At 51.1% G+C, this 24,146-nt stretch overlaps 1 protein-coding gene across 2 annotated transcripts in view; it reads left to right on the forward strand.

The window, feature by feature from the left end:
* The window catches only part of TBC1D22A (TBC1 domain family member 22A), a 355,623-nt gene that overhangs the window by 232,542 nt on the left and 98,935 nt on the right, over nucleotides 1–24,146 (forward strand). For both annotated transcript variants that reach the window (XM_079140182.1, XM_079140181.1), the window contains one exon: nucleotides 998–1,073. In XM_079140182.1, coding sequence (XP_078996308.1) covers nucleotides 998–1,073 — 76 coding nt within the window. The remainder of the gene's footprint in view (nucleotides 1–997; nucleotides 1,074–24,146) is intronic.

Here is a 24,146-nt window from a genome sequence, read left to right on the forward strand (position 1 = left end):
TCCCCAGCGGGTCAGGATGAGTTCCCGCTGTTTGGTCCCTGCGAGCCTTAGTTCCCCTGCCATGTGTGGTGTCACGCCCCCACGTCCCAAGTGGGTACGTGGCAGTCATCCTGCCTCGCACACTGGCCAGTCTGCACTGAGTCTGCTGCTGCACCAGTGCTGTTGGACCCTGTGCGCTGGCGAGGCACCATGGGGAGTCTCTGTGTTGTGTCCCCATGTCATCCCACGCAGGGCCAGTGTTCTTTCTGCCCTCCCCCAGCTGCTGGCTTGTGCCTGTAGCTGCCGACTGCTACAGCCACGGAGGGCCTGCTGTGTCTTGAACCTTCTTCTACATGCCACCCGCAGTGTTTTCTTGAGGCCTTGGAGCGGTGTTAGAGTAGATGGTGAGGCAGAAGCCCAGAGAGGGCAAGCCACTTGCAATGCAAGCAGCTCCTAAGTAACAGAGTTGGCCCCTGTGCCAGCTCCAGCTTGAAACTGACCCTCCCTCCATGCAGCTCTCCCTGCCAGGATTGTGAACTTCACCTGAGCGCACCCACTGCTCCCTGGCTCGGGAAGTGACCGTGCCATCACATTCTGATTGTCATGGATGCTGGCACGTCAGCATCAGGCAGTTTTACCACTTCCCATTGTTGCCCCTGGCAGGCTGAGTGTGTGCTGTTCTGGTGCCAGGGAGGTGCTCATCCCTGTAGAAGGTCCTGCTGGATGAGCTACACATTAAATTGCTTGTCCTTTGAAATGTGCACATCTTACATTCACACAGCCACGCACCCTTCTGTATTCCAGAGGTGCGCGCCCTCCGAGGTCCAGCGCACGGCTTCCCTTCAGAATAGGTGCTGCGTGCCCTGCCTTATCCGTTTCTTAGGTTAAAGTCTGGTGGTTTATGAATCGGCGAGGTCGTAAAGCATTCTCTACTGTGAAGTTACTTCAACTGCTTGTTTCCTTTTTGGAAACTCAGTTTTATTTTATATGCAGATGATACCCATTTTTTTCCCCCCAGGACAACTACACCTTTGCCCAACCTGGGATTCAAATGAAAGTGAAGATGTTGGAAGAACTCGTGAGCCGGATCGATGGTGAGCTGGCTTCCTAGAAGCTCCTCTTCGAGGGTGGGGCGAGGCCTGGTGGAAGGCTTGGGGAGGCAGTTTGGGCCTCGGTGGGAAGGGATGTGGTGGCACCCAGGCCTGCCGGGGCTCATCCCTGTGAATCCTTTGAGCAATCTGCCCCTCCACTTTTACCCAGCGATGATCAGGATTCAGGCAGTGTGGCAGGAAGGCCATGAGTGCCTTCCGTGCAGGCAGCCCTTGCTCCTCAGCTGGGCGCTGTTGTCATCTGCACACAGAGTGGCTGTTTATGGCTGTCCTTTGGCACTCTCTTTCCTGGCTGTGTGCATCATTTTGCTATCAAGGAAGTTAGAATAATGTCTCCATGGAATCCAATTAATTACCAAGTCTAGAAATAACATCTTTAATATTATAGAAAAATTATAGTGTGTTCTCTGGCAATTTTAGATTATGCTTCCATATTTAAGTGGGGGCTTCAAATACTTTTTACCTTCATCCTTCAAGTAATTCCCCCTGTGATGTGCTGACTGTCATATTGCACGAGCAGAGTTTAATTAAATGAAAGTTGAGAGATAATGCTGCCCGTTCCAGGCGTATTCTCCTGATAGTTTGTTAAATTAATGAACAGAGCATTAACAAAGTGATGCCAAGCAGAACCAGGCATACGTGTGACACCAGCCGGCCGTGGTGAGGGGCATAGGAGACTCAGGCTTCCACAAAGCATCCCAAGTGAGCCTGGCAGACCAGCTCACTGAATGTAGAGAAATTGTACTTTGTTTGAAACTTAGATGTGGCAGTTTGACTTGTGAGCACGTGCAGGTGCCCTCACTGGACCTGCGGCAGAGAAACCTGTCATCGCAGGCTTCCGAGGGAAGCCACTGAATGGCATTATAAAGTGGAGCCATGCAAATTATAAACTCCATTCTGTTTCCTGATTGAATCTGATTTTCAACTCTGTGTCTGATGGTTATTGCCTCATTTCCATATTATGAAGTCTTATACAGTTCTTCCAATGATACTTTATTTGATTCAGTGTTATATTTAGGTACTTTTCAACCTGTCTCTTCAAAATACTGCTTTTTTGCCTCTGACAGTACATTATGTACATACGTTGTACACGCACAGTGAGATTGTGCTTGACTGTGCTTGGATTTTTTTCCCCATCCGGCAGTTTCACGATGTCACTGTTCCATCTAGTTCTTTGAAATACGATTTGCAATAGATGTGAATCACTCTTTCTTAGGAGGCTCTTCTTTTCCTCCTGTGCCCCTCAAGGCTTATTTTATATTTTCCTGGAGGTTAGAGAGCTGTGACCAGTGCTCAGCTGCTCCCGTGCTGTACTTGGAGAAATATTTGAATTGATTTTCTCTTGTTCTGTGGTTTAGAAAGAAGCCGTTTGCAGATTTGTTGGGAGGTTTGTTGAAAGAGTAGCAACAGCTGCTGAAGGAGCCCAGCCAGACCTGCCCCTCAGCAGAGTCTCCGGCCCTGTGTGACGTTTGAGAGTGGCACCTGCGCCCTGTGCTCCTACAGGATCAGTCTGCACAGTGGGGAGGCTCGCTGTGACAGGCTGAGCTGTCTGGCCTGTTGTTCCCGTTCTGGTGGGACCTTGAAGAATTTCTGTGGTGGCCTCAACTCGAGGACACCACGCTGTTCCAGAAGGAAGCCTGGGACCTGCAGCGGTGGCGCTGGCTGGAAAGCCCCTGTCCCAGAGGGCACCTGGCGGAGTCCCCGGCCGTGGCTCTGCCAGACTGCTCCTTTGTGTGTCACTGTACTGGGAGGAGGAATCTAGGGGCTTGGGACCTTTTGGAAGATTTTTATTAAGGGCAGAATATAGTAGGAAGAAAAAAAAGCTTTTTAAAAAGCCCACTGTGTCATTTCTGCATTTTCAGGGGAAGTCAGTATTTATTTCAGAAAATTTTGACCCTTTGGTGAGGGAAAAATGTTCATGGACTTGCTGGTGAAGAAAGGCGAGGGTTTCAGGCAGGTCCAGGTGGGAGGGCAGGCTGCAGGGGAGGGGTCAGGGCGGGGCTGGGGGCTGGGACTTCCATGGCAGCCAGGCAGCGCTCACAGACCTAGTGCGCCTCAGGGCAGTGGCGGAGGGGCTGGGTCTGTGGCACTTGGGGTGCTGTCAGAACCTCACCTCACACGTTTTCCCTGTTCATTTGGCTTCTTGACCTCTTATCAAGCACAGTTTTTCTTTTCTTCTTTTAGAAGAAATGGATCCCTTGGCGTTTTAGTCAGCTTTCTCACTGCTATGACCAGAAACCCGATGAGAACAATTTTAGAGGAGGAAAAGTTTATCTGGTGCTCACAGTTGCAGAGATCTCAGTCCATAGACTGCCGACTCTGTAGCTGTAAGCCAGAGGTGAAGCAGAACATCACGGCAGAAGGGAGTGGCAGAGGAAAGCAGCTCAGAACATCACACCAGGAAGCAGAGAGAGACGAGGCCCAGCTCACAACATATAACCCCCAAAGGCACAGCTCCGTGACCCCCTCCTCCAGCCATACCCGCCAGTCTTCAGTTACCACCCAGTTAATCCCCATCACAGGCGGATCCACAGATTAGTCAAGGCTGGCATGACCCAGTCTCTTCACCTCTGAACTCTTGCATTATCTTTCGTGTGAGCTCTTGGGGACACCTAACATCTGAACCATAACACCCCAGTAGAAACAACCCTTGTGATTGGGGGTGGTTCCAGCCCTCCTCCCCCCTGACTTTTGAACTTCCCAGTCCCTCTGTGGTGGTCATGGTGGGTCAGATGTTTTGGGTCAAGGCTGTGCCCAGACCCAGTTGTTCAGGAAAACGCACACCTGCGCCCTTCGATTCTGCAGTCCCACCTGCTGTCAGAATCGACCGGCCACATGCCAAGGCCTTGGGGTAAGTTGGATAGCTGCTGACGGTGCTGTGTGGCACGAAGATGTGGTTCTGCAGCAAAGTGCTGCTGCTGCTGCTGTGCTGCCCGGGGCTGTTCCTGGGCTGCGCAACTCCAGGGCCCTGCATACAAAGGGGTGTGAGCGAGTGGGGGCCACGTAGCAGGAAGCAGGTGTGCAGGTGTTGGTATAGACGCTGTGCCATTTCATTATGAGGGTGTTTCTCAAGTCCCTTTGCCCTCTGGTGCTTGTGCCTGCTGGTGCCCTTCTCCTCCTGTTTTCCTGTCTTTCTTGCCAGCAGTGGCTTCCTCTGCTCTGGGGACCAGCATTTATTCCTGCCTAACCCTGTGCATGTTGTGTCTGCCTGGCTATGGCAGGTCAGACCTGAACCCTCATACCTAGCACAAGCACATACCCTGGCTCCAGGCCCGCATCAGAGGTGCGCACTGGCAGACTTGGAGTGACTGGTAAAGGATTGCATTGTACTGTTGCTGTCATTTGGGACAGGGCCAGTTATGCTTTGTGAGTGGACAACCTCTCTGTTTCGGCAGCTTGAAGCAGTATTTGTTCCTCACTCGGCATGGCTGTTAAGGCCTGGGTTCTGTCCTGCCTTCACCCTGGCAGCAGGCTGAGGGAGCAGCACTGTCAAGAACATTCTCCCCCAGGGTCTGTGCTGGAGGGAGACTGGCACATGGGGCCCACTTGGGTTTCATTGGCCAGCCTGAGGCCAGTGTTGGTAGGTGCTGCTGGTGAGCACTGTGGTCACCATCATAGAAAAGACTTCAGAGATAGCAGCATAAATCCGGAGTTTATACAAAATTTGATTCATTTTTACAATGTTATCAAATATGTAAGTAGGGAAATTCTAAGGGCCTGATGTTTGTTCAGGAAGCATAATTTTTCTGAAAATTCCTGAAGTAAGGCTCATGGCTAAGTGGAATTAAGTGACTAAAAATGAAATGTGTCTTATAGTTTGTCTTGTTTGTTTGTGGCAGGACATGTGTCAGACAGTGCTATGGAAGACAGAGTTAGAGTATTGTCTGCGCTGTCCCACCCGCCTGTCATTTAACTTGTGAGAGTGTGTGTAGTAGAAACGGTGTTCATCCTAAGGTTACCTACAGTGTTTCATAAAACCAGCACTTTACACTGATTCCTTCGTGATTCACTGCCGCAACGATAAGTACACGTTAACTCTCTTACCAGCACTCTGACTGGTAGAGATCCAACATAGAGCTCATGGTGAGATTTTCACTCCTGTGACATCTCGAATGCTTATATATATTTGAATGTAAAATTTCACATTTTTTGCGGGAAATCCTCATGATGTCCCTGTGCATTTTGTGGTCATCATATCTGTTATGCCTAACGAGAACCTCCTGGGTCCTTCTGATTGTCCCTGAGGTAGAACTACCAGAGAAGAGCTGGCCAGCTTCCAGCCCTGACTTTGCTGAAGGCTACAGCCAGAGCCCCTGTGCGGAGCCTGGGCCGCTGCCCACCCGGGAAGCCCCACATTGCACTCAGAGCCTTACGTTTTAGTGGCACTGATGAGTTTACGTAGATGAAGTATTTGCCACATGTTTTGATGAATGAAACCACGGAGAACTTAATTCAGTATTAAAAAAAAAGTATGTGGAAGCATTTGGCTTCAGCAGGTGTGTCTGGCCGTGTCCATTGTGTTTTGTTCAGAAGACATAAAATCAGTGAAGGACTGCTTCACACATGACAGGGCCCTGCCGGGGGCGACCGTGGCTCCACCAGTGAGCCTGCTCACTGTCTCTGGTGGCACAGGGACTGTGCGCGGCTTCAAGAGGGGTGGACTGGACTGGCGCTGCTGGGGCCCTCCTGTTGTCTCCTGAGCCTGGTCTGGTGGCTCTGCCTCTAGCCGTTAGAGGGCACTCAAGGCTGAGAGGCTGTGGGGGTGAGGGCAGGGGGCTGGTGAGACTGTCCAGATGGCCAGCCTGAACTGGGGTCCTCAGCAGGTGGGATCCCAGCATTGACGCTGATGCCTGGGCTCCCTGGAGGACAAAATGGACCTGCAGAAGTGCACTTTCTTACTTTCCTTATTCAGCCTGTGCTTATGCTTGAAGCCTTTAGTGAGAAATAGGGATAATGCCCCCTTCCGGCCTTCACCTTTGCAACCCCAAGGCCTCTAAGGGTTCAGGTACCAGACTGAGCAAAAGAGTACAGAGTGCCCAGTTGCATTTGAACTCTAGAGAAATAATGATCTCTTATTTATTTATTTCAGTGTAAGTACTAGTAGTCTGAGGAAAGGAGAGGGTGGCGCCCGTGTGGCCTCACCAGATCGGAGCTGGAGACCACTGACCTGCCTTGTCCACTGCTCACAGCAGGCAGCCGCAGCCTGGGCTCTGGGCAGTCCTGCCTGGCTGCATCTGTCTGTATTGTGTGCTGGCCCAGTGTGAGGGCGTGGAAGTCACCACACATGAAGGGCTGGTGGTGCTGCCAGGGTGTTCCAAGGCTCGTGCAGTTTTGGCACCCTTATCTTATTGCCCAACCCTGGCAGGCAGGGGGAGAGTTGGGGGCTTATTCTGGCTCTGAGTGGCCTGGGTGGGGCCTTGTTGAGCTGCAGGGGGTCCCTGGTCTGTCCCTGGCTCCTGAGACTGGCTCCTCTGTCAGTCACAGAGATGCCTGGTGGAGTGGATGACCTGGCCAAACCTGGGGGACAGGGGCAGCCATTGTTACTACTGACCGTTTACACTTTCTCCCTTAAGGAAGAAAGTGCTGGATTTGTTACTGGAGAATAGTTTTACCTCTGTGTCTTAAATGGCTTTATCTACTTGTACAATTTCCCTTTCTTAGGCTTTTAATTCAAGTTAAATGTGATTTTAATGAAATTTTTCTTAAAGCTGTCATGGCTACGTTGCGAGATTAAAATTGACTTATTCTTTCAAGGTAGAATCCAGTTACAGCTAGTAAAGTAGATTCAGCTTTATTACCGCCCAACTGAAAATATTTTTTTATTACTCCTACAAGGTAAGCGGTTGGAGAGCAGAGCATCCATTAGTGGTCTGCTCTGCGTGGCTGCGTCCCCCGACCGGCACGCAGCCTCAGTAGGCCCTGACATGGCCAATCTAACGTGGAAACCATAGTTGTATTTCATTTTTGTCACTTGGACATGATGATTGGCAGTGCACATGTGTAATGGAGGTCCTGCTTGTTAGAAGCCCAACGAATGTTCTGGGAGGCTCCCTGTGCCAGTTACAGCTGAATGCCCACGCCCTGGACTCCTTCCATCGCCGCCTTGTCCCCAGGCCTGTCTGCCTGTGGCATTCCCCATTGGATGTGGCTGTTCCCTGCTGTGACTGATGACTGCCCACTGGGGTCCTTTAAATGGCAAGTGTGGCTCAAAGGGCCACTTGCAACCTGAGGCCTGAGGCACCCCAGTTGAGCACTCACTGTGGCAGGGGTGTCGTGAGTACCTCTAGTTAAGTTAATATAATGCACTCTCAATCGAATATCTAACTGGGCATCTTATTGCATCTTTGGGTAGAAGGGTGCATTATGTGGTACAAAAAAAAAAAAAAAAAAAAGGAAGTTCAGTGTAACCTGTGAAATCATATGTGGGGAATATGTTCCTGGGTCCCACCTATTTGGAATACATCTTGTGTATATACAGGTCCACTCCTGCTTCTCAAGTTAGGTTGCTGCTGTTGCTGGGGATGTTGGTTAAGCAGCCAGTGCTAGTCAGGCTGTCCTCTGGTCTCTGTGCACATCCTGGTCTTTCCGCAAGAGCCCATCAGGTGGTACCATGCCGTCCCCACACCAACAGTCCTATCCCCTCTGGTTTCATTTCCCTGTACCCTGTATGGTCTCCAGGTTGTGCCTGGTGCTGTCCATCCTGGGATGGCACTGAACATAAGAGTGCTCCCTAGCCCTTTCCCCCATGTGGAAGGCTGAGGAAGGCCTGTGGGTGAGGATCCTACCTAGTTATGCCTCTGCCTCTCTGCTTCCTCTAAGGAGGTCCCTCCTTCCTGAAGTTCACCAGCTATCAATAGATTATTCCATCAGATGGATTATTCTGCTGATGAGGTCAGAGTCCTCACTTCCTCAAGCCCTGCCTCTGAGCACATGAGATTTGGGGAACTTTCTAGACCTAAACCATAATGACGTCTGAGAATTGTCTTGCCTCATGGTAATGTCCCCTGTGAACTGTCCGAGCTGTAGCCTGTCCTGCCTTACTTCCTGTGACCCCTTGATATGCTGACTTCTGCCCTTCCACACGTCATTCTGGGTATAGAGATTCTCCTGTTCACAAGAGCCTTGATCTGAAGGGACAGTCTTGGAATATTTCCCACACCCCGGAGCTGTTAGGGTGACCGAAGGAGGTGCCATTGGAGTGCTTTGAGTTCTCTGCTCCTCTGGGCAACACTGACTCTAAGTTCTGACTTGGAGATGCCCCAGCCAGAGGACCCTGGGACTCTGGCCTGACAACACCCCAGGGCCTGGGCTCCATCAGAGCAGAGCTTCTCCCTCGCCTGCTGCTCCACTAGCTTTTGTTTCAAATTCCTGTCCTAGGGCCATGTTGTTGTCTCAGGACCTGGGAGTCAGGCTGCATCTGCATGCTGACTGGGGCTGGGACGAGTCTGGCTCCTCCCTGGGCCTCAGCCTGTCCTGTCTCCCTGCTGGTCTTTCCTCATGCCTCCTGGTGAAGCTCACTTAAACTAACTCTCAGTGATTCCTCTTGAGGAAGTGAGAGGGATTTTTTTTTTTTTTTTAAATCTGAGGAGCAGCTTTCATCCTGCTTTTGGGCTAACAGTGTCCCAGGAGGATCTTGGGGCAAGTGACCTTCAGGTCAGCTCACACTTAAATCCTCTGCAGGACAGAGGATTGCACGCTTTTAAGATCTTGCACTGATGGGTGGTTGGTCTGCATCATCTGGGGACATTCTGCCCTACATTAGAAGACAGGACACTGCCAGTCATGCCAAGAGGGCTTTGTCTAGCCTGCATTCAGCAGTCGTAAAAGAGTGGCAGCCTGCGACCATCGACTGCCCACCCGGCTCACTGCATGGTCTTTGGCTAATGTTACACGCCTGTCACAGTGTGCTGGGGGCCGGCAGGGCTCCCTGCTTCACTCTTGCCAACCCCACGCAGCGTGTACAGCAGGGAAGGGCTCGCCCCCAGGGCTCTGACCACCAGTGTTAACTGCCCCACACTTTCTCTCTGGAACCCCGAGAGGTGCTGGGAGCGGGTTGGCAGAACCAGAATTGGCATTTTACCCTGGCTGCTCAAGCATGGCTGTGGCCACCTGAGTGTCATGAAGTGAAGCACGTGAGGCTGGGTGGCACGAGTCTCAGCCTCCTCTTCTTGCTGATGACATCTTTGTGACCCTCCATGCTGAGGGTGGCACTCAGGCTTATTTCCGAACTGAACCTAGTGAGTTGAACTGTAAGTGGAGGCTTCCAGATCAGGTGATCCTCCTGGAGAGTCTCAGTTTTGAACGGAGGCCATGGTCTGGGTTTGGAATGATTCCCAGATCGTCCTGCTCATGGCTACAAGTTGCGGAGGAGGTGTGAGCATTTTCATCCCTCACCATGAGGAGCACAGGGCAGGTGGTGGCACCTGCAGCTGGGCATGTCCATGCCAGGGCGGGCTGGGCAAAGGCAGTTCACTGTCATGTGGGTCCTTCACCTTCCCATGTCGCCACCATTGGCCCTTCAGTGCAGCCTTTGGTCCCACGCACTGGAGACCACATCTTTCCATCCCTGTCCCCTGTTCAGAGGTGCACCTGTGGTGGCCCCCGGCCGCTTACTTGCCCCACTGTGCTCTGGGTGGGTTCTCCCTCAGTGAGGGGGCTGGCCCACACTCTGGCTCCGGGGTCCAGGCCTCGCTTAGCAGTCATGTGTCCCTCTCCACTGTGCTCGGGGCTTCTTTGCCAAGACCCTTGTTGTGTGACGGAGGATGGGGCAGGGGCTGCAGCCAGACTTTGGGCAGGACAGTCCCTCCAGTGCTGTCAGCAAGGACCAGGCTGGAGGCATGGTGGTGTTGAGGCAGAGGAGACGGTGTAGGTGTGGGGATGGGAGACCTACCTGGATCCTGGCCTCCCCTGTGAGGAGAAAGGCCCAGAGCTGCCCCATAAACAGGGCCTGAGGCACTCTGAGGCCCCCTCCCATTTCCACCTGGACCTTGTCCCACGGGGACTGTGACAAATACAGGTGTTATTTCAGTATAACCTACCTCAGCCAAGTCTGCTCTAAGGGGGACTGTGGGGTCAGGCCCAGGACCTCTAGGTCCCTGAGCCTGGTGAAGCCACAGCCTGGCTCTGTTTATTGGCCTGAGCCAGAGCCATGACACAGTCACCTGAGCTCCTGGTTTGGGGACTGCTGCCCTCCTGAGCTGAGCTGTGGTTTTGACTTCTCCATATGGAGGGGTTGCAGGTCTGGACCGGTCCCTGAGGCCCAGGGGTTCTGGAACCCACCCCTGGTTCTTCTCCAATACCTTTGCCAGGTGGGGTCTAGACTGCACAGACTTGCAGAGTTAGTTAAGGGAGGAGGAAAGGATCAGTGAGCTGGGATGGCACCATTCAGCCCTTTGATGTCTCCTTAAGCCATCCTGCCAAAGAGGACCTTGGTGGTCTCCACTGAACAGCATACACCCTTCATGTGTGTAGCAGGAGTTAGTGGACACCCAGCCAAATGTGGGCACCTGGGAAGGGGGCGGCTCCCACCACGCACACTGCTGCCTGAGTGTCCCACATCCCGTGGTCTGCTGAACCACTTGCATCCTTTGCCGTGTTCTCTCCTCACAGCGACTATGGGGTCAGAAGTGATGGCTGGCGGGAGACTGAGGCTTGCCAGAGTACACATGTGGAGACTGGGGTGGGATTTGAATCTTCCAGCCAGGGCTTCTGTGTGGCCCTGTTGGCAGGGGCCTCCCTCTACCTGTGGCTGCATGGCCTCCAGCCTCCACTGTGCTCTGCTAAGGAGCCTCTTGATGACCCTCCTTGGAGCACGCTCCAGCCGTGAGCAGAGAGCTGCCCTCTTGCTGTGCCCGCCTGATGGCCAAGGCTGTGCTGAGGGCTTGTGCGAGCAGCTGGTGTGCACATGGCTGGCAGGAAGCAGGAGCAGTGCAGGCTTGAGCACTTGTGTCGTGACTCATTACTCAGTTCTGGGGGCCATGGTGCTGTGCCCATGAGAACAGGTGGGGCCCACGTGTCACCTCAGGCTGGATGTGGTAGTAGACACAGAACTGCTGTTAGGGTCACATGCCATGTGTCCCCAACAAGTGACAGGCTGTGACTGGACATGGGGCTTGGGGAGCATGAGCCTGGTGACTTTGAGTCAGGCTGCAATTCCTGACACTGGCTCCTGGGAAGCCTGGGAGGGCCACATGGGGTGGCTCCTGGGGCCTGAGGTGTTCTCCTCACCTGATTTGTGCAGGGCATTTCCGGAACAAAGAATGCCTTCAGCTCCCTGTGAAATGTTTGAATTGCAGATGTGGAGAACACCCAGACCCACCCCATGTTACTCTGGGGCTGCCCTCCTGACTCTGATTTCCAGGATTCTTGCAGCTCAGCTCGGATCTGTAACTTCTTGTGTGGTGATCTTGCCCTCTCTTCTCCCACTGTGTGGGTGTGAAGACAGCTGCAGAAGCAATTGCATCTTGTCTTGGGTGCACGTGTAATCATTATTATAGGACAGTTTACCATGCAGTATTGATGTGGGATATTTTGCTGTCATCCACCCACTGACTGAAGCAGCTGGACAACCAGGGATGTGTGTGGACCCACCAGATAGAAAGGCTTACAGAGCAAGGAAATCCAGCAGCTCTGGCCACCTGTCATGCAGGGGTGGCTGCAGCCAGGTAGGAAAGCAGGAGCCCTGCTCCTCAGAGTAGCCTGGCCTTTGCAGCATGTTGGGATCTTGTCCTTATGCTGCCCTTGTAACCTGGCCACCAGAACAAGCCCCAAGCAGGCCCAGGCAGGAGCCCAGGCTTTTCCCCATGGCATTGTCCTCCCTCCAGTCCTGGGGAGCAGCAGGCTTTGCTTTCTGCTGCCCGAATCCAGCCTCTGCTGTCCCCTCCACACTTCATGTGTCCCCTTGTGTTGGCAAAGGGTTGAACTAGGAGTCCCTGAAAAGCCACAGCATATTTCCCGGGCCCTGTCCCTAGCTGCTACCCATGGGCCCAACCCTTCCCAGTGCTACACGGCTTTCCTGGGTTGCTAGAATTGTGGGGACTTCCACACTGGGCACCAGTGCCCTCAAGTCCTGAGTGTATCCCCTTCTTGGCCCTGGGAACACTGGATGGGCTGCTGGCAGTCTCCTAGTGCCTACTGACCTACAGAGCAGCCCAGACCTGCAGTGGATGCAGGCGTCCTGATGGCACGTGCTTAGTGCTTCTGCCCAGTTTGCCCTCTCATGCTGTGGTGGCCTGTGTCAGGCCCATCTGTCCTGGAGCTGCTCAGGCTTCCTCAAGCTGACCTCAGGATGCTCACTCGGGAGTTCTGAGCACAGCCCTTGCTGCAGTCTGTGGTACAGATGTCCTGAGAAGCCCTCAGTCCAGGGCTGTCAGGAAGGCAGCAAGTGTTCAGAGAGCCTGGCTGCTTTGCCTGGACACACCCTTATCCATGTGGATCCACACTGCTGTCCCGAGGCTTCTCCAGGAGCACGGTGAGGGATAGCTCCTCTGCAGAGGATCCAGGAGCACCCAGGCTCTGCCCCCTGCTTCTGACCCCCATGGAGCTGCCTGCCTGGGGCTGCTCTGCCCCCAGGTGCAGCCACTTTGATTCTAAGAGGCTCTTCCTAGGATTTGCTCCTGCAGAAGCCCAGAGGAGGTCTCCTTGCCACCAGAGTGGGATGAGCTGTGGGATTGCAGTGCCAGCCTCTGGCCACCTCATCATCTCCTGTCCTGCAGGCCATAGTGCAGAGTGTGGCTTGTGTTGCCCTCTTCTCCCTGCCTCCTGGTCTGTACTGTTCTCGCCCCGACTTCAGGGTTCTGCATGTTCTGTGTGTGCCAACAGTGCCTGTGGTCCAGCTGTCTCCCAGCAGCAGCCTGTGGAAGAGAACAGCAGTGAGCAGGACCTGAGCTGCAGGAGCCTTGGGACACTGTCCTGTTAGACGGGACAAGGAAGAGGACTTTTTTTTTTTTAAACTTCATGAGGCCGATGAGCACCCAGAAAGGCTTGTGCCACAACAGGAGACTGGGATGGGGACAGGAGGTGGTTTGTATAGCTCATTTCTAGAGAGGGAGCAGAGGGGTAGTGCCCTCTGGATTGGCCTACTGGGAACTAGAGGCCTGGCCTGCAGAGAGAGCTTGGGATGTGGGGGTCTTGCCACTATGGCAGAGCCAGGGTGGGGCCATGAGTCCCTGAGGAGTGGGCGTAGTGAGGTTTACTGTCACCCCAGTGCACTGTCACTCAAATCAGGACTTCTCTCTCCATGGCGTGGCACTGACCGTCTGTGGACGTGGCCGGATTTCCCTGTGGTCCCAGCACTGTCCTCTGCAGCTAGAGTGTGCTTGTGTTGGGTTGCCCTGGCCTGCCAGCAGCCGTGCCTCGGCGTCTCGTGCTCCATGACGGAGACATTGGAAGTGTCCTCCTGGTGTTCTTTTTCAGAGCCTCTGTCGTTTCCTGGTGATGGGGTGCAGGTGGCACAGTGTGGGGGCTGACTTGCTGGCAGGGGGATAGCGTCACCTGCCAGCCTCTGCCGAGGCTCTTGGGGTCACTGGGAAGTTTTTATCAGTAGGTGTCCTGTGGGAAACCGAGGAGAAAGAAGCCTGCTGTCCCCCACAGACCTGTACACAGCCGACCCTTGTCCAGGTCTGAATGTGGGGTTCCTGTTCTTCAGAACAGTTACACAACTCACTGTCATAGAAGGCTTGAGGCTCCCCTGTCTCAGCACAGGCAGGGCAACTTTCAAGGCTACTTCCCATTGAGAAGGGGACAGCAGAGCAACTTGGGGTGGGTAGAGCGGCCTTTGTGAGGTCCAGTGAAGGGAGAGCTGTGGGAACGCCTGAGTGGACATGTGTCTGTGGGTGAAGTCAGGCGAGGCCCCTCCAGGCCTGTTGAGTGGAGGGGTGAGGGGCCCTGGCGCGGGACTCTGGACAGACCCTCGTCTCCTGAGAGTCACAGAGCTGGTTGGCACTGCCAGTTGGCCGTGCTCAGTTTCCTAGGGTGCGAGGGTACAGAGCCAGTGGAGTCAGGACACACGAGCTTCCTGCAACAGACAGGAGCCAGAGCCCATGCCCACCGCGGTTTGCACCCAGCGACAGGCCCTGTGGGGAAAGACTTCCCATTCTCTGGGGTGGATTTTAGTGCCGGGAAAGCAGGGATCCTGGTTCCTGTCTGAGTGGGGTAGGGGCCTCCCAGGTCTGTGACTGTGATGACAACAAGCAAAGCAGTCCTCGCAGTGGAAGTCCTTGATCGACTCTAGATTTAAGTACCTTCTGCCAACAGAAGTGCAAAAGCCAGGTGTCCGTGGCCTGGCTCTGGCTCTCTAGTGGCTGCTGACTCTGCAGGTTTGCTGCAGGCCCCCTCTGGCCCCCTCAGCAACTGTGGGGCCTCTTTTAACCCCTGAAAGGGGAAGTTCCCGTGGTGAGTTACTTTCCAGGAAGCTCTGGTGGCTTTTGCGTCTCGGGGTCATTTACTTGTCACTCCCCAAAGATGGGACAGGTATCTGATGGGCATAGTGGTTGGGGCCCCAGCCCCTGGGAGTGGTCTCGCGGAAGGACCCTGCTCTCTCAGCTCCCAGTTCCACTGCGGACAGTGGGTGTTGACGGTTAGGTTCTGGTCACGGAGGAGATACCCACAGGCTGGGCGGACGACCTCGTGTTGCAGCTGTATGAGACCCTCTTCTGTGCTCTGCTGGATCCACTGTGTGTGTCAGTGCTGTGGGGCTGTGCTGGGTGCACACGCGGCCTCCTGACATCTCCATCTGATGTTTCAGATCGTTTCTTGCAGTGACCCCAGGTGGTACATGCAGAGTACAGGTCTGCGCATTTTAGCTGAGTCAGAGGAAACCGTCAGTGCTGGACCCCTTGTCGTTCGTTTATGCCACCTCCTCTCTTTGCTTTGTTCTTCTCTCCTGCCTCCTGGAACAGTCCCTCTGCTTGTCCAGCTCCCCGCTCCTTTGGACCTGCTGTGCGCATTTGTGTGTATGATCACTGTCAGTGGAAAGTGAGTGGCCACTTTGCACAGGCTGCTGACTACCATGTGGGCACCAGGGTCATTAGGTGTGGGCTCTAAAGATGCTTGAACTACATTGCCTCCAGTATGTCGCTCATCATTGGCAGTGGCTCCTGGTGGTGACTGTGCTGAGTGAGAGGAAGTCAGAGGTGAGTGATTACACAGCAGCATGTGCATGAACACTTGACCCTCAGGGCCCTTGGGTCTCGTGTCACATCTGGAGGCATCAAGTAGGTGGTGTACTCTGGATCCATCCTCTCTTCCCTCTGCGCCTCCTCCTCGTGTCTCAGCATGAGTGTGCTGCCAAACATGGATGTGCCAGGGGGCCTGGCTGCCCATGTCTCGGAGGGGCTGCTCAGAGATAACGTCAAGCCTCCGAGGGGTTTTGGGTGGTGCACTGACAGTCCTCTGGATCACCCTGGTGATTCCATCTGGACCCGGTGTCCCTGCTGCTCACCACTTGGTACAGGGGTGTCACTCTGGGTCATGAGGATGCAGGGAGAGCTGGCACAGGCAGTGTTGTGGGGCCAGTGGTGTGCATGTCTTCCCAACTGCACTCAGGAACATCTTTGGTGATGTTAAATCACCATGTGATATTGGAGGGGTATTTATCTGTCCCACAGAAATTTGCAAATGCTGCAAGTCATGGCCTCTTCCTTAGAGCGCTGGTTGTTAAACACTTGCCAGCTCACTACTGATGTTGGAGAAGACAGCAAGTAAGGACCGTGGCTGCCTTCCTTAGGAGCCTTCACTTTGTGGAGAGTCGTGCAAGGATTTTAAGTGTACAGGATGTCATCAGGGTTGTGTCAGGACAGTGGAATAATGTGTTGTGATAAGTCCTTTTCTGCAGAAGATCCCTATGGATAGTACTGAATCTTTTATATATATATATATATATATATATATATATATATATATATATATATATGCTTTTACCTATACATACAGGCCTATGAGAAAGTTAATTTATACACTAGCATAATTTGTATGTATAAATGGATACACTGGACAGAGAGAACAAGATGGCAGCAGAGTCCATCATGCTACTCAGAATAGCAGCTTGATACTTAGAAGTTGTGTTAGGTACTCCGACTTCCCCTGGAGAGACCCTCCTCCAGCTCAGTTGTCGACGGGGCTGTCTCAGGGCTTTCTTGCCCACAGCGAGGTGGTCCGAGGCTTGCCAGTTGCATGTACTCTTTTAGCTAGGAATGTTTTTCTGTGTCCTTTCCTATTTGCTAGAGAAACCTGTTGGTGAGGCACTGTCAGGCAGGCTGAGCATCCTCTTCCTCTTGTGACTGCAGCTCTGCCTGGTTTCCACGCTGGCGTCTTGGGTTTGCTGGCCCTCTTCCTCCTCCTTGTTACGCTGTGAGAGGGAGAACGAGACTGCGGGGCCGGGCTTCCCTGCTGCCACACCGAGTGCAGTGAGGGAACACGGTGGGCAGAGCCACTGGTCCTGCCTGCTGGTGTTCACACCTCTGTGTAAGTGCCTTTCTGAAAGTTCAGGGAACCTGTGACTTGAGCCTCATTCACGGGACTCATGGGATGTGGGATGTCAATCCCATAATCACATCCCATCACACCAGCTTAGCAAACTGGAATGAGACGGGTTCCTCTTGCTCCTGAAATAAGTAGTTAATTGGAGAGACCTAGGAGGCCAGGAGGAGTGGGCCCTCAGTCACGTAGCTGCAGGGAGGTGGATTCTGCCCACAGCTGGAATGAGCATGGAAACAGGCGTTCCCTAGTCAGGCCTCCAGGTGAGAACTCAGCCTGGCCTGCAGCTTTGTGGAGCGCCAAGCAGAGGAACCAGCCTGACCTACCTGGATTGGGCCCGCAGAGACTGAAGACGTGTTCACGTTGTGTTAAGCTGCCAAGGTTGTGGTAAGGATAACAGAGCAACAGAGGACCAGCATGGTGTGCAGTGAACAGATAAAGGCAGAGCCCGTTTCTCTTTGCATCCAGCTGTGGGTTCATCTAGCAGTGCGGTGGTCTGCTCTCCACACACAGCTGCAGCCTTCTCCTGTCCACTTTGCTCCCATTGCTGGTGGCAAGGGCTGCTTGCCATGCACACGTGATTCTGAAAGGAGCCTCCCAGCTCACCACTCACTTGCATGATGCTGTTCCAGAGAACAGTAGCCATTGTGATTATAAAAAAAAAATCTGAACCTGCAGTTCATTTAGACCTGATCAGGGAAATGAGCTTCAGTGTTGGGAACTGCACCCACTTCCCGTTGGTGTTGATTGAAGAATCCCTGAGCAAGGAAGGTTCAGGTTTGGCGAGAGCCTGCACTGCTGAAGTTTATTTGGTGTTTTCAGGGACCATATTTACTCTGTTGCTTGAATCAGCTAAAACACTGGATAAAACTGTGGAACCCTAGTCTTTGAGATCTGACACTTGAGGCAGAGTGACCCTGAGAGGGGAACAGTTCACACGAGCACCATGGTGGACAAATTCAATGCCTGGAGAGCGTCTGCAGGCAGAGCAACAGGAACCCTGCATTTAGACAGAGCTCAGCGTCTGGGGAAGCCAGGGGCCCTGGGGTTTGTGGGAAGAGGCTGATGGAGGAGAAGAGCACAGAGAAAGCGCATGCTCTGCAGGTCTTTGCAAGGATCAAGCTGAGCATGACTCACACCTGTACGCAAGTGACCACTCAGCTGGGGAAGAACCACTTGGAATGACCAGAACCAAGCCCTTGGACCCTCACAGAGTGGGGAGTGCATCTTTCTTGAAGGCCAGAGGACACTTTACAAGCCATGGGCATTGGTCAGAAAGTTTTGCTCAGCACTCGGGTATGTAAACCAAAACTAAATATCTCTCTACCCCAAAACTTGAAAGCAGGACCCCACATAATCAAACTATTCATAAGTAACTCAACTGCATCTTAATGAAAAGTTCAAAAATATTTATAGGAATATGAAAATATTGAGTACCCAGCAAGGAAAAAACCTATAGTATCTTGCGTCTAACGTCATTGTCAGGCATGTGAAGATGCAGAAAATTAAAACAGAAAAAGCATTAATCATGACTGACCTGGGAATGGCATGGTGTGAGACTTGTGGGTGACATTAGAGTTATTATAATTATATCCCAAATGTTCAAAATCTAGAGACACAGTGAACATGTGAAGTCGGCATGGAAGATGTCTGAATGATCTAAATTGAACGCACAGCGATAAAACTACAATGAAATGAGACGAGAAACACTGTATGGGATTACCAGCAGATTAGACATTGTAGAAGAAAAGGTTTGTGAACCTGCAGGCACAGCAATAAAAGCCATTCAAAATGAAAGAGAAAAAGGATAAAACAACAAGATCACAGTCTGCAGACTGCAGGACAGTTCAGGCAGCTTATGTACGTGTGGTTGGTGTCTCCTGTAGGGGAAGCAGAGAATACATTGGGAGAATACGTTAGAGAAAATTGGTGAAGCTATCCATTTGTAGAAGCAAGGACGTGATTGGATGCCAGGCGTGAAGTGGGAAGAAACTCAGGTCTCTGCCTGTCAAAGTCACACTGCTGCAATGCACACATGAAGTGAAGGTCTGAAGGAGCCAGAGGAGAGAAGGGCACATGTGGGAGGAAGGGTGGCAGCAGGTTCCTCCTCACAGACAGTTCAGGCAGGGGACAGTGGGGCAGCTCTGTGAACTGCTGGAGGAGAATAGCTGAGCGTGTTAGCGGGCAGGTGTATCCTCAGAGAGGCAGGTGAAAGAAATGCATTTGTAGACTTAAGAAAGCTAGAAGAAGCCACCAGGAGGCCAGGATATCCGCCCTACAGAAATCCAGCGGGAAGCTTGGAGTTAGCAAGAGGCTGACCCCAGGTGAAACTCAGATCTTCTGCACAAAGACTGAGGGCGCCAGAACCTGCAGCACATCAGGGCTTTCAAATACTTTTTCTTATTGCTTAAATCCCTTTTAAAAATAATCAGAAGGTCAGAGCAACAGTAGTACAGGAGGAGCTCTGTGGTGGGGTTGTCAGGTGGTCGAGTGAAGCAGGCGACCACAGCACTGATGCAGGCAAGAGGGACGAGTGCTGCCAGGTTCCTGGTGTGTGGAGGTGCGGGAGCACCGCTGACGCGGGCGTGGTCGGGGAGGGTGCTGCTGCCCACCAGAGCCACCAGGCAGCAGGCGAAGCGCCAGCATGGGTGGAGTGGCATCATCCAGGACGCGCTTGCTGTGAGGAGGGCCATAAGTGGGCAGGGAGCAGACGCGCCACGTGGAGCCCGGATAGGACCACCCCTTTCCTCTGCTGTGAGGCTGAGTGCATCCCAGGTGATGGACAAGCCCTCCAGTCACAAGGCAGGTCCTGTCAATTGGATCACTACTCAGGACCCACCTGTGTTCTTCATGCATCTCGAATGTGAAGACACAAATGATTTGATGGTAAAATGGTGGGCAGAGTTACTCCATGCTGACACCTGCCTGAGTAAAGCTAGAGTAATGTCAGAGTAGATTTCAGAACTACGATTATTAGAGAAAAAGTGTTGGTTCACATAGTAAAGGGGTTAATTTAAGCAGTCGGCAATAGCAACCCCGAGTGTTAATGCGTCTAACGAAGGCGTTTCAGAGCCACACCGCAAACTCTAGTAAAGCTGCCACAAGAAATGGATGCACGATCCTAGTTGGAGGTCTCAGTTTTTTCAATAAGCAATAAAACAGAATCAGCAAGGATGTAGGAAACCTGAAGAACAGTTCCAACAAGCTTGACTTAGTTGACTTTCGTGGAAAATTCTAAGAATGTACATTCTTTAAAAATTATTTTGTACATGTAAGATAGACCAATTTTTTGACCATGTTTTGAATCTAAAGGACTCAAGAAATAGGAGGTATGTTCTCTGAGCACAGCACAAATAAAGTAGAAATCAGCAAGGTAGCTAGATAACCAACCATTTCTAAACTAACATACTTTTAAGTAGCCCATTGATTGTAGGAAAAAAATCAGAAGGGAATTAGTATTTTAAATGACAATAAAAATACATTTCAGAATTTGTGAAATGCAAATAAAGTGATATTTAGAGGGAAGTTGATGGTACTGATTGTATTTGAAAAACCAGAGGTGTCTTCAAATCAGTGACTCTGGGTTCTGCCTTAAAAAATTGGGGAAAGAGGATGAGATCAAGTTTTTTTTTTTTTTTTTAAGAAAGTCAATAAAATTGATAAATCTGTAGTCAGACCTATCAGGAAAAAATGGGAGAAGTCTCAAATTAACAAGATTAGGACTGTCAGAGTTAATATCATTACAAATTATACAGATAGTAAGAGGATAGGGGGGACTATCATTCACAATGTTATGCCAATTTGATAATTCTATGAAATAGGTATATTTCTCAAAATACACAAACAGCTAGGCCAAGAAGAGAGATAATCTGAATATTCCCATATTTTAAAAAGAAATTGAATTAATCATTTAAAACCTTCCTACAAAGAAAGCTACTGATACAGGTGATTACACATTTAACAAACAATGCTAACTCTACATGAAATATTTAAAAATAAACAGGAGGGCATATTTTCCAGTACATTCTGTAAGGCCAGCACTTTTCAGTTACACAAACCAAAGGCATTTTAAAAAAGAGAATTACAGATTGGTATCCTTCATGAACATAGATGTAAAAATCCTGAACAGAAATTTTTTAGCAAATCAAATCTAACAGTATGTAAAATGAATAATATATCATTGTGACATGTGGTTTATCCCAGACTGCAAGGTTGATTTAACTGTTGAAAAAGCAATCAGTGGAGTTCATTACATTAACATATTAAAAAGAACAAACCCGTAAAAATCATCTCAGTGTATACAGAAAGAAGCATTTGACAGAATCCAACACCCATGCCTAATAAAAGCTCTCAGTACACCAGGAATAGAACAAAACTTCCTGAGCTTGATAGGGGGCATCTGCCAAACCTGCAGCCCAAGTCATACAAAGTGACATACATCTGACACTCTCCCCTGAGGTTGGGAACGTGGCTCCATGCTCCTCCCCACTGCTGTTCAGCAGGTGCGCTGGGGCTCCCATCCAATGCCGTGCAGCAAAAACAAGGAAATGAAAACAGACAAGCATCAGTGGCATCCAGACTGAAGAGCAAGAAGGAAAACTGACTTCATTTGCAATGGCATGAGCGTCTTTTTTTAAAAAGCTGACAGCATCTACAAAAACCCACTAGAATGGAGAGTTTAGCAAGGTTTCAGGATACAGCATTGATATGCAAAAATAAATTGTGTTTCTGTTTATTCCAAGTGAGAAATTAGAAATTGAGGCAAATGGGCAGTACCACCTATAATGCATAAAATATGAAGAATTTGTGGAAATATGACCAGAGATGTAATAGATGTATACACTGAAAGTTATAAACCATTGCTGAGAAATCAGAGATGACCTGATGATGTCTATAGTCTGGAAAACTCAAGATTATTAAATACAGTTCTCCTAAGTTGATCACACATCCAGCTCAATCCCAGTGTGCTTTTCTACAGAAATCGAAAAGCCGATTTTAAATTCATACACAAACGCCAGGTTCCTAGAACAGCTAATCAACAGTGAAGAGGCTGAACAACACTGAAGGAGTATCCCCTCCCCCTCCCCAAGAGTTATGAAGCTTCGAAGGCATTGACAGGTTGGTTGGATGGAAGAGTTCAGAAATGGTGTGACGGTGTCATCCAGCGGGCACAGGAGAAGCACCACAGTAAAGCATGTCTTCTGTGTCACATGTATGTGAAACAAATCATGCAGTTGCCACTGAACGTGGGTATGTCAAAGGAATTTGGATTTGAATATTGTATCATATTCCTCAAAAAAATTACCTCAAAATGAATCAAAGATCTGTAATGTAAACCTGAAGTCATAGAACTTATACAGGAGAACCCAGTCCTTGTGAGCTTGACTTGGGTACTTGAGATTTCTTAGAATGGCACTGAAATCAGGGAACATTAAAAATGAGTTTGACAAATAAGCTGGAATTAATCATCCAAGTTGAAATCTCTCTGACACTGTTGTCTTTCCCAGGACCATCCCCGTAAGAGCTGGGGCAGTGCCAAGGCCCAGCCCCCGTCAGTGTCCTCCAGCTCTCCCGTGGTCCACCTTACACTCTGTCCATTCAGGGTGGACTGCAGATGTCCGTGGTGGGAACATCCTTGCTGTGGTGTGTGGAGCACAGCCAGTCACTTTTGAGCTTTGTGCACCCAGGAGCAGCCCTGGAATCTGTATTCTTTTCTAAGTTAGATTTGTTGCTGCTTCCTCATGAAAAGACGCCTCTCTGGGAGGGGTTTGTCAAGAAGTTCATGGGCTCATCTGTGAAGTGAGGATGATTTAACACCTCATTGCTTCAATTCCCTGTAGCTCTAGAAGAACTTGTATTTTAGATTATGGTACTGTCAAAAATATACCTTAATTCCTCTCTAGAGATGAAGGATTGTGTGCTGTGGTGTCAGACACTGTTCCTTACAACTTGCCAGGAGGTTTAATTCTATGCTGAGCTCATTACTGAGGTTTGAGAGTGAGTGGTGAGTCCTTGTCCTTGGGGCCTCTTCTGTGGGTTCCTTGGCTGCTTCAGTCTCTCTGTGGGCAGTGGACTGTGCCTTCTGGGTCTGACCCATCTTTGCCCCCATGCTTGTGTTAAGAGGACAGCAGCCACATGGTATGACCCTGTGTTAAAATGAGCCTTGGAGAAGTGGTTTTGGAAGAATTCATTTGCAGGTGACTTCTGCTGTGTCATCTGTCAGGACTTCAGATCTTGGGGCCATTTAATGATGGCAGGAACTTTCAGTGTGTGCCCACTTGGTGACCACAGTGTGATCCTGAAGTCACTTGCCTGGATTGAGCATCAGACTCCCCAAGTTAAGGACTCAGCTGCCACAAGACTACTGCCCTCACCTCAGACACTGCTCTGGGACTGAATCCCCCAGGCCACCCACACTTCTGAGCAACTGGCTGTAAATCTAGCGTGTCCAAGAGCCCTGGGGTTGGATGATTGGTTAGAATGGCTTACAGAGCTCAGCAATGCTTTCCACTTGTGGGTACTGCTTTATTTTAAAGGGGTGGGTCAGGTGCACTAGACAAATGAGCAGGTCCACAGGATGGTCTGGAAGGGTCCTGGGGATGCCAAGCTCCTTCCTACTGTCTCAGTGTTGGCCAGCCAGGAGGCTTCACACAGCACCATGCCCAGAGTTCCCATGGGGTTCTGCTGTGTGGGCACAACAGTGCACTGTGGGTGTGTGGTGGAGCTCCATTGCCAGCTCCCCTCTACTCTTCAGGGGTCCAGCCATGCTTGGTCCCTCTGGTGACCAGATTCCCTCCTGGAGTTATCTGGAGCTCACCTGAGTTGCTTCATTAGCTTTTAGTCACCTTGCCAGGACCCTGGGACTGAGGCCAGTCAAGTTCTTAGTTGTGCACCAGGAGCTGCTTCTGGTCTGGTGTACCTGACCCCAGGCATCAGGCAGATGGCACATCTGCAGGGTGCGGGGTCACGGATGCACCTCCAGCTCCCTGGTCCTTAGTATATCACTTGGGTTGCAGTGACAGGTGCAGCGCCTCTCCTTTGGCGTGGAGGGAAGTCTCTCTGGACTCTCCAGCATTGTGGCATCAGCTGCCTCCTGGGTTCTTGCTGTGAGAGTGAGGGCGAGGGGTTGGGATTTCTCTTTTGCATCATCAGCACATTCCTGAATGGTGTTAAATTTTCTAAATAAATCTCACTTCCTATTGATTTCCATTACAATTTTTGAGGAAAAGAAGTTATTTTCTTAAGAGGTTGCATGATTGTTATGATGTGCAGTGCTATGTGTTCATAGGCAAAGGGCCTCCTTTGGGCATTATGGATCAGCTGGTGTTAGTGCAAGAGCTGCCCTAGGAGGTGTGGTTTCCTGAGCCAAGTCACACTCCAGGAGTATCACCAAGTGTGGCTGAGCTTCAGAACTGGCCCAGGTGCCACCTTAGGTTTCACTGAATTTTACCTATCAGCCTCTGGTCCCCGGGACACAGGTGCCCCCTTCCTTGGTTGCTGTGGCTGCTGCTGTTAGTCTGAAATAGCAGGTGCTCCCCTCTGGGTGGGAGTTTGGAGAGCCAGCAGGCCAAAGCTGCTGTTCCT

The sequence above is a fragment of the Sciurus vulgaris genome (genome assembly GCF_902686455.1).
Source record: "Sciurus vulgaris genome assembly, chromosome: 5".
NCBI classification, from domain to species: Eukaryota; Metazoa; Chordata; class Mammalia; order Rodentia; family Sciuridae; genus Sciurus; species Sciurus vulgaris.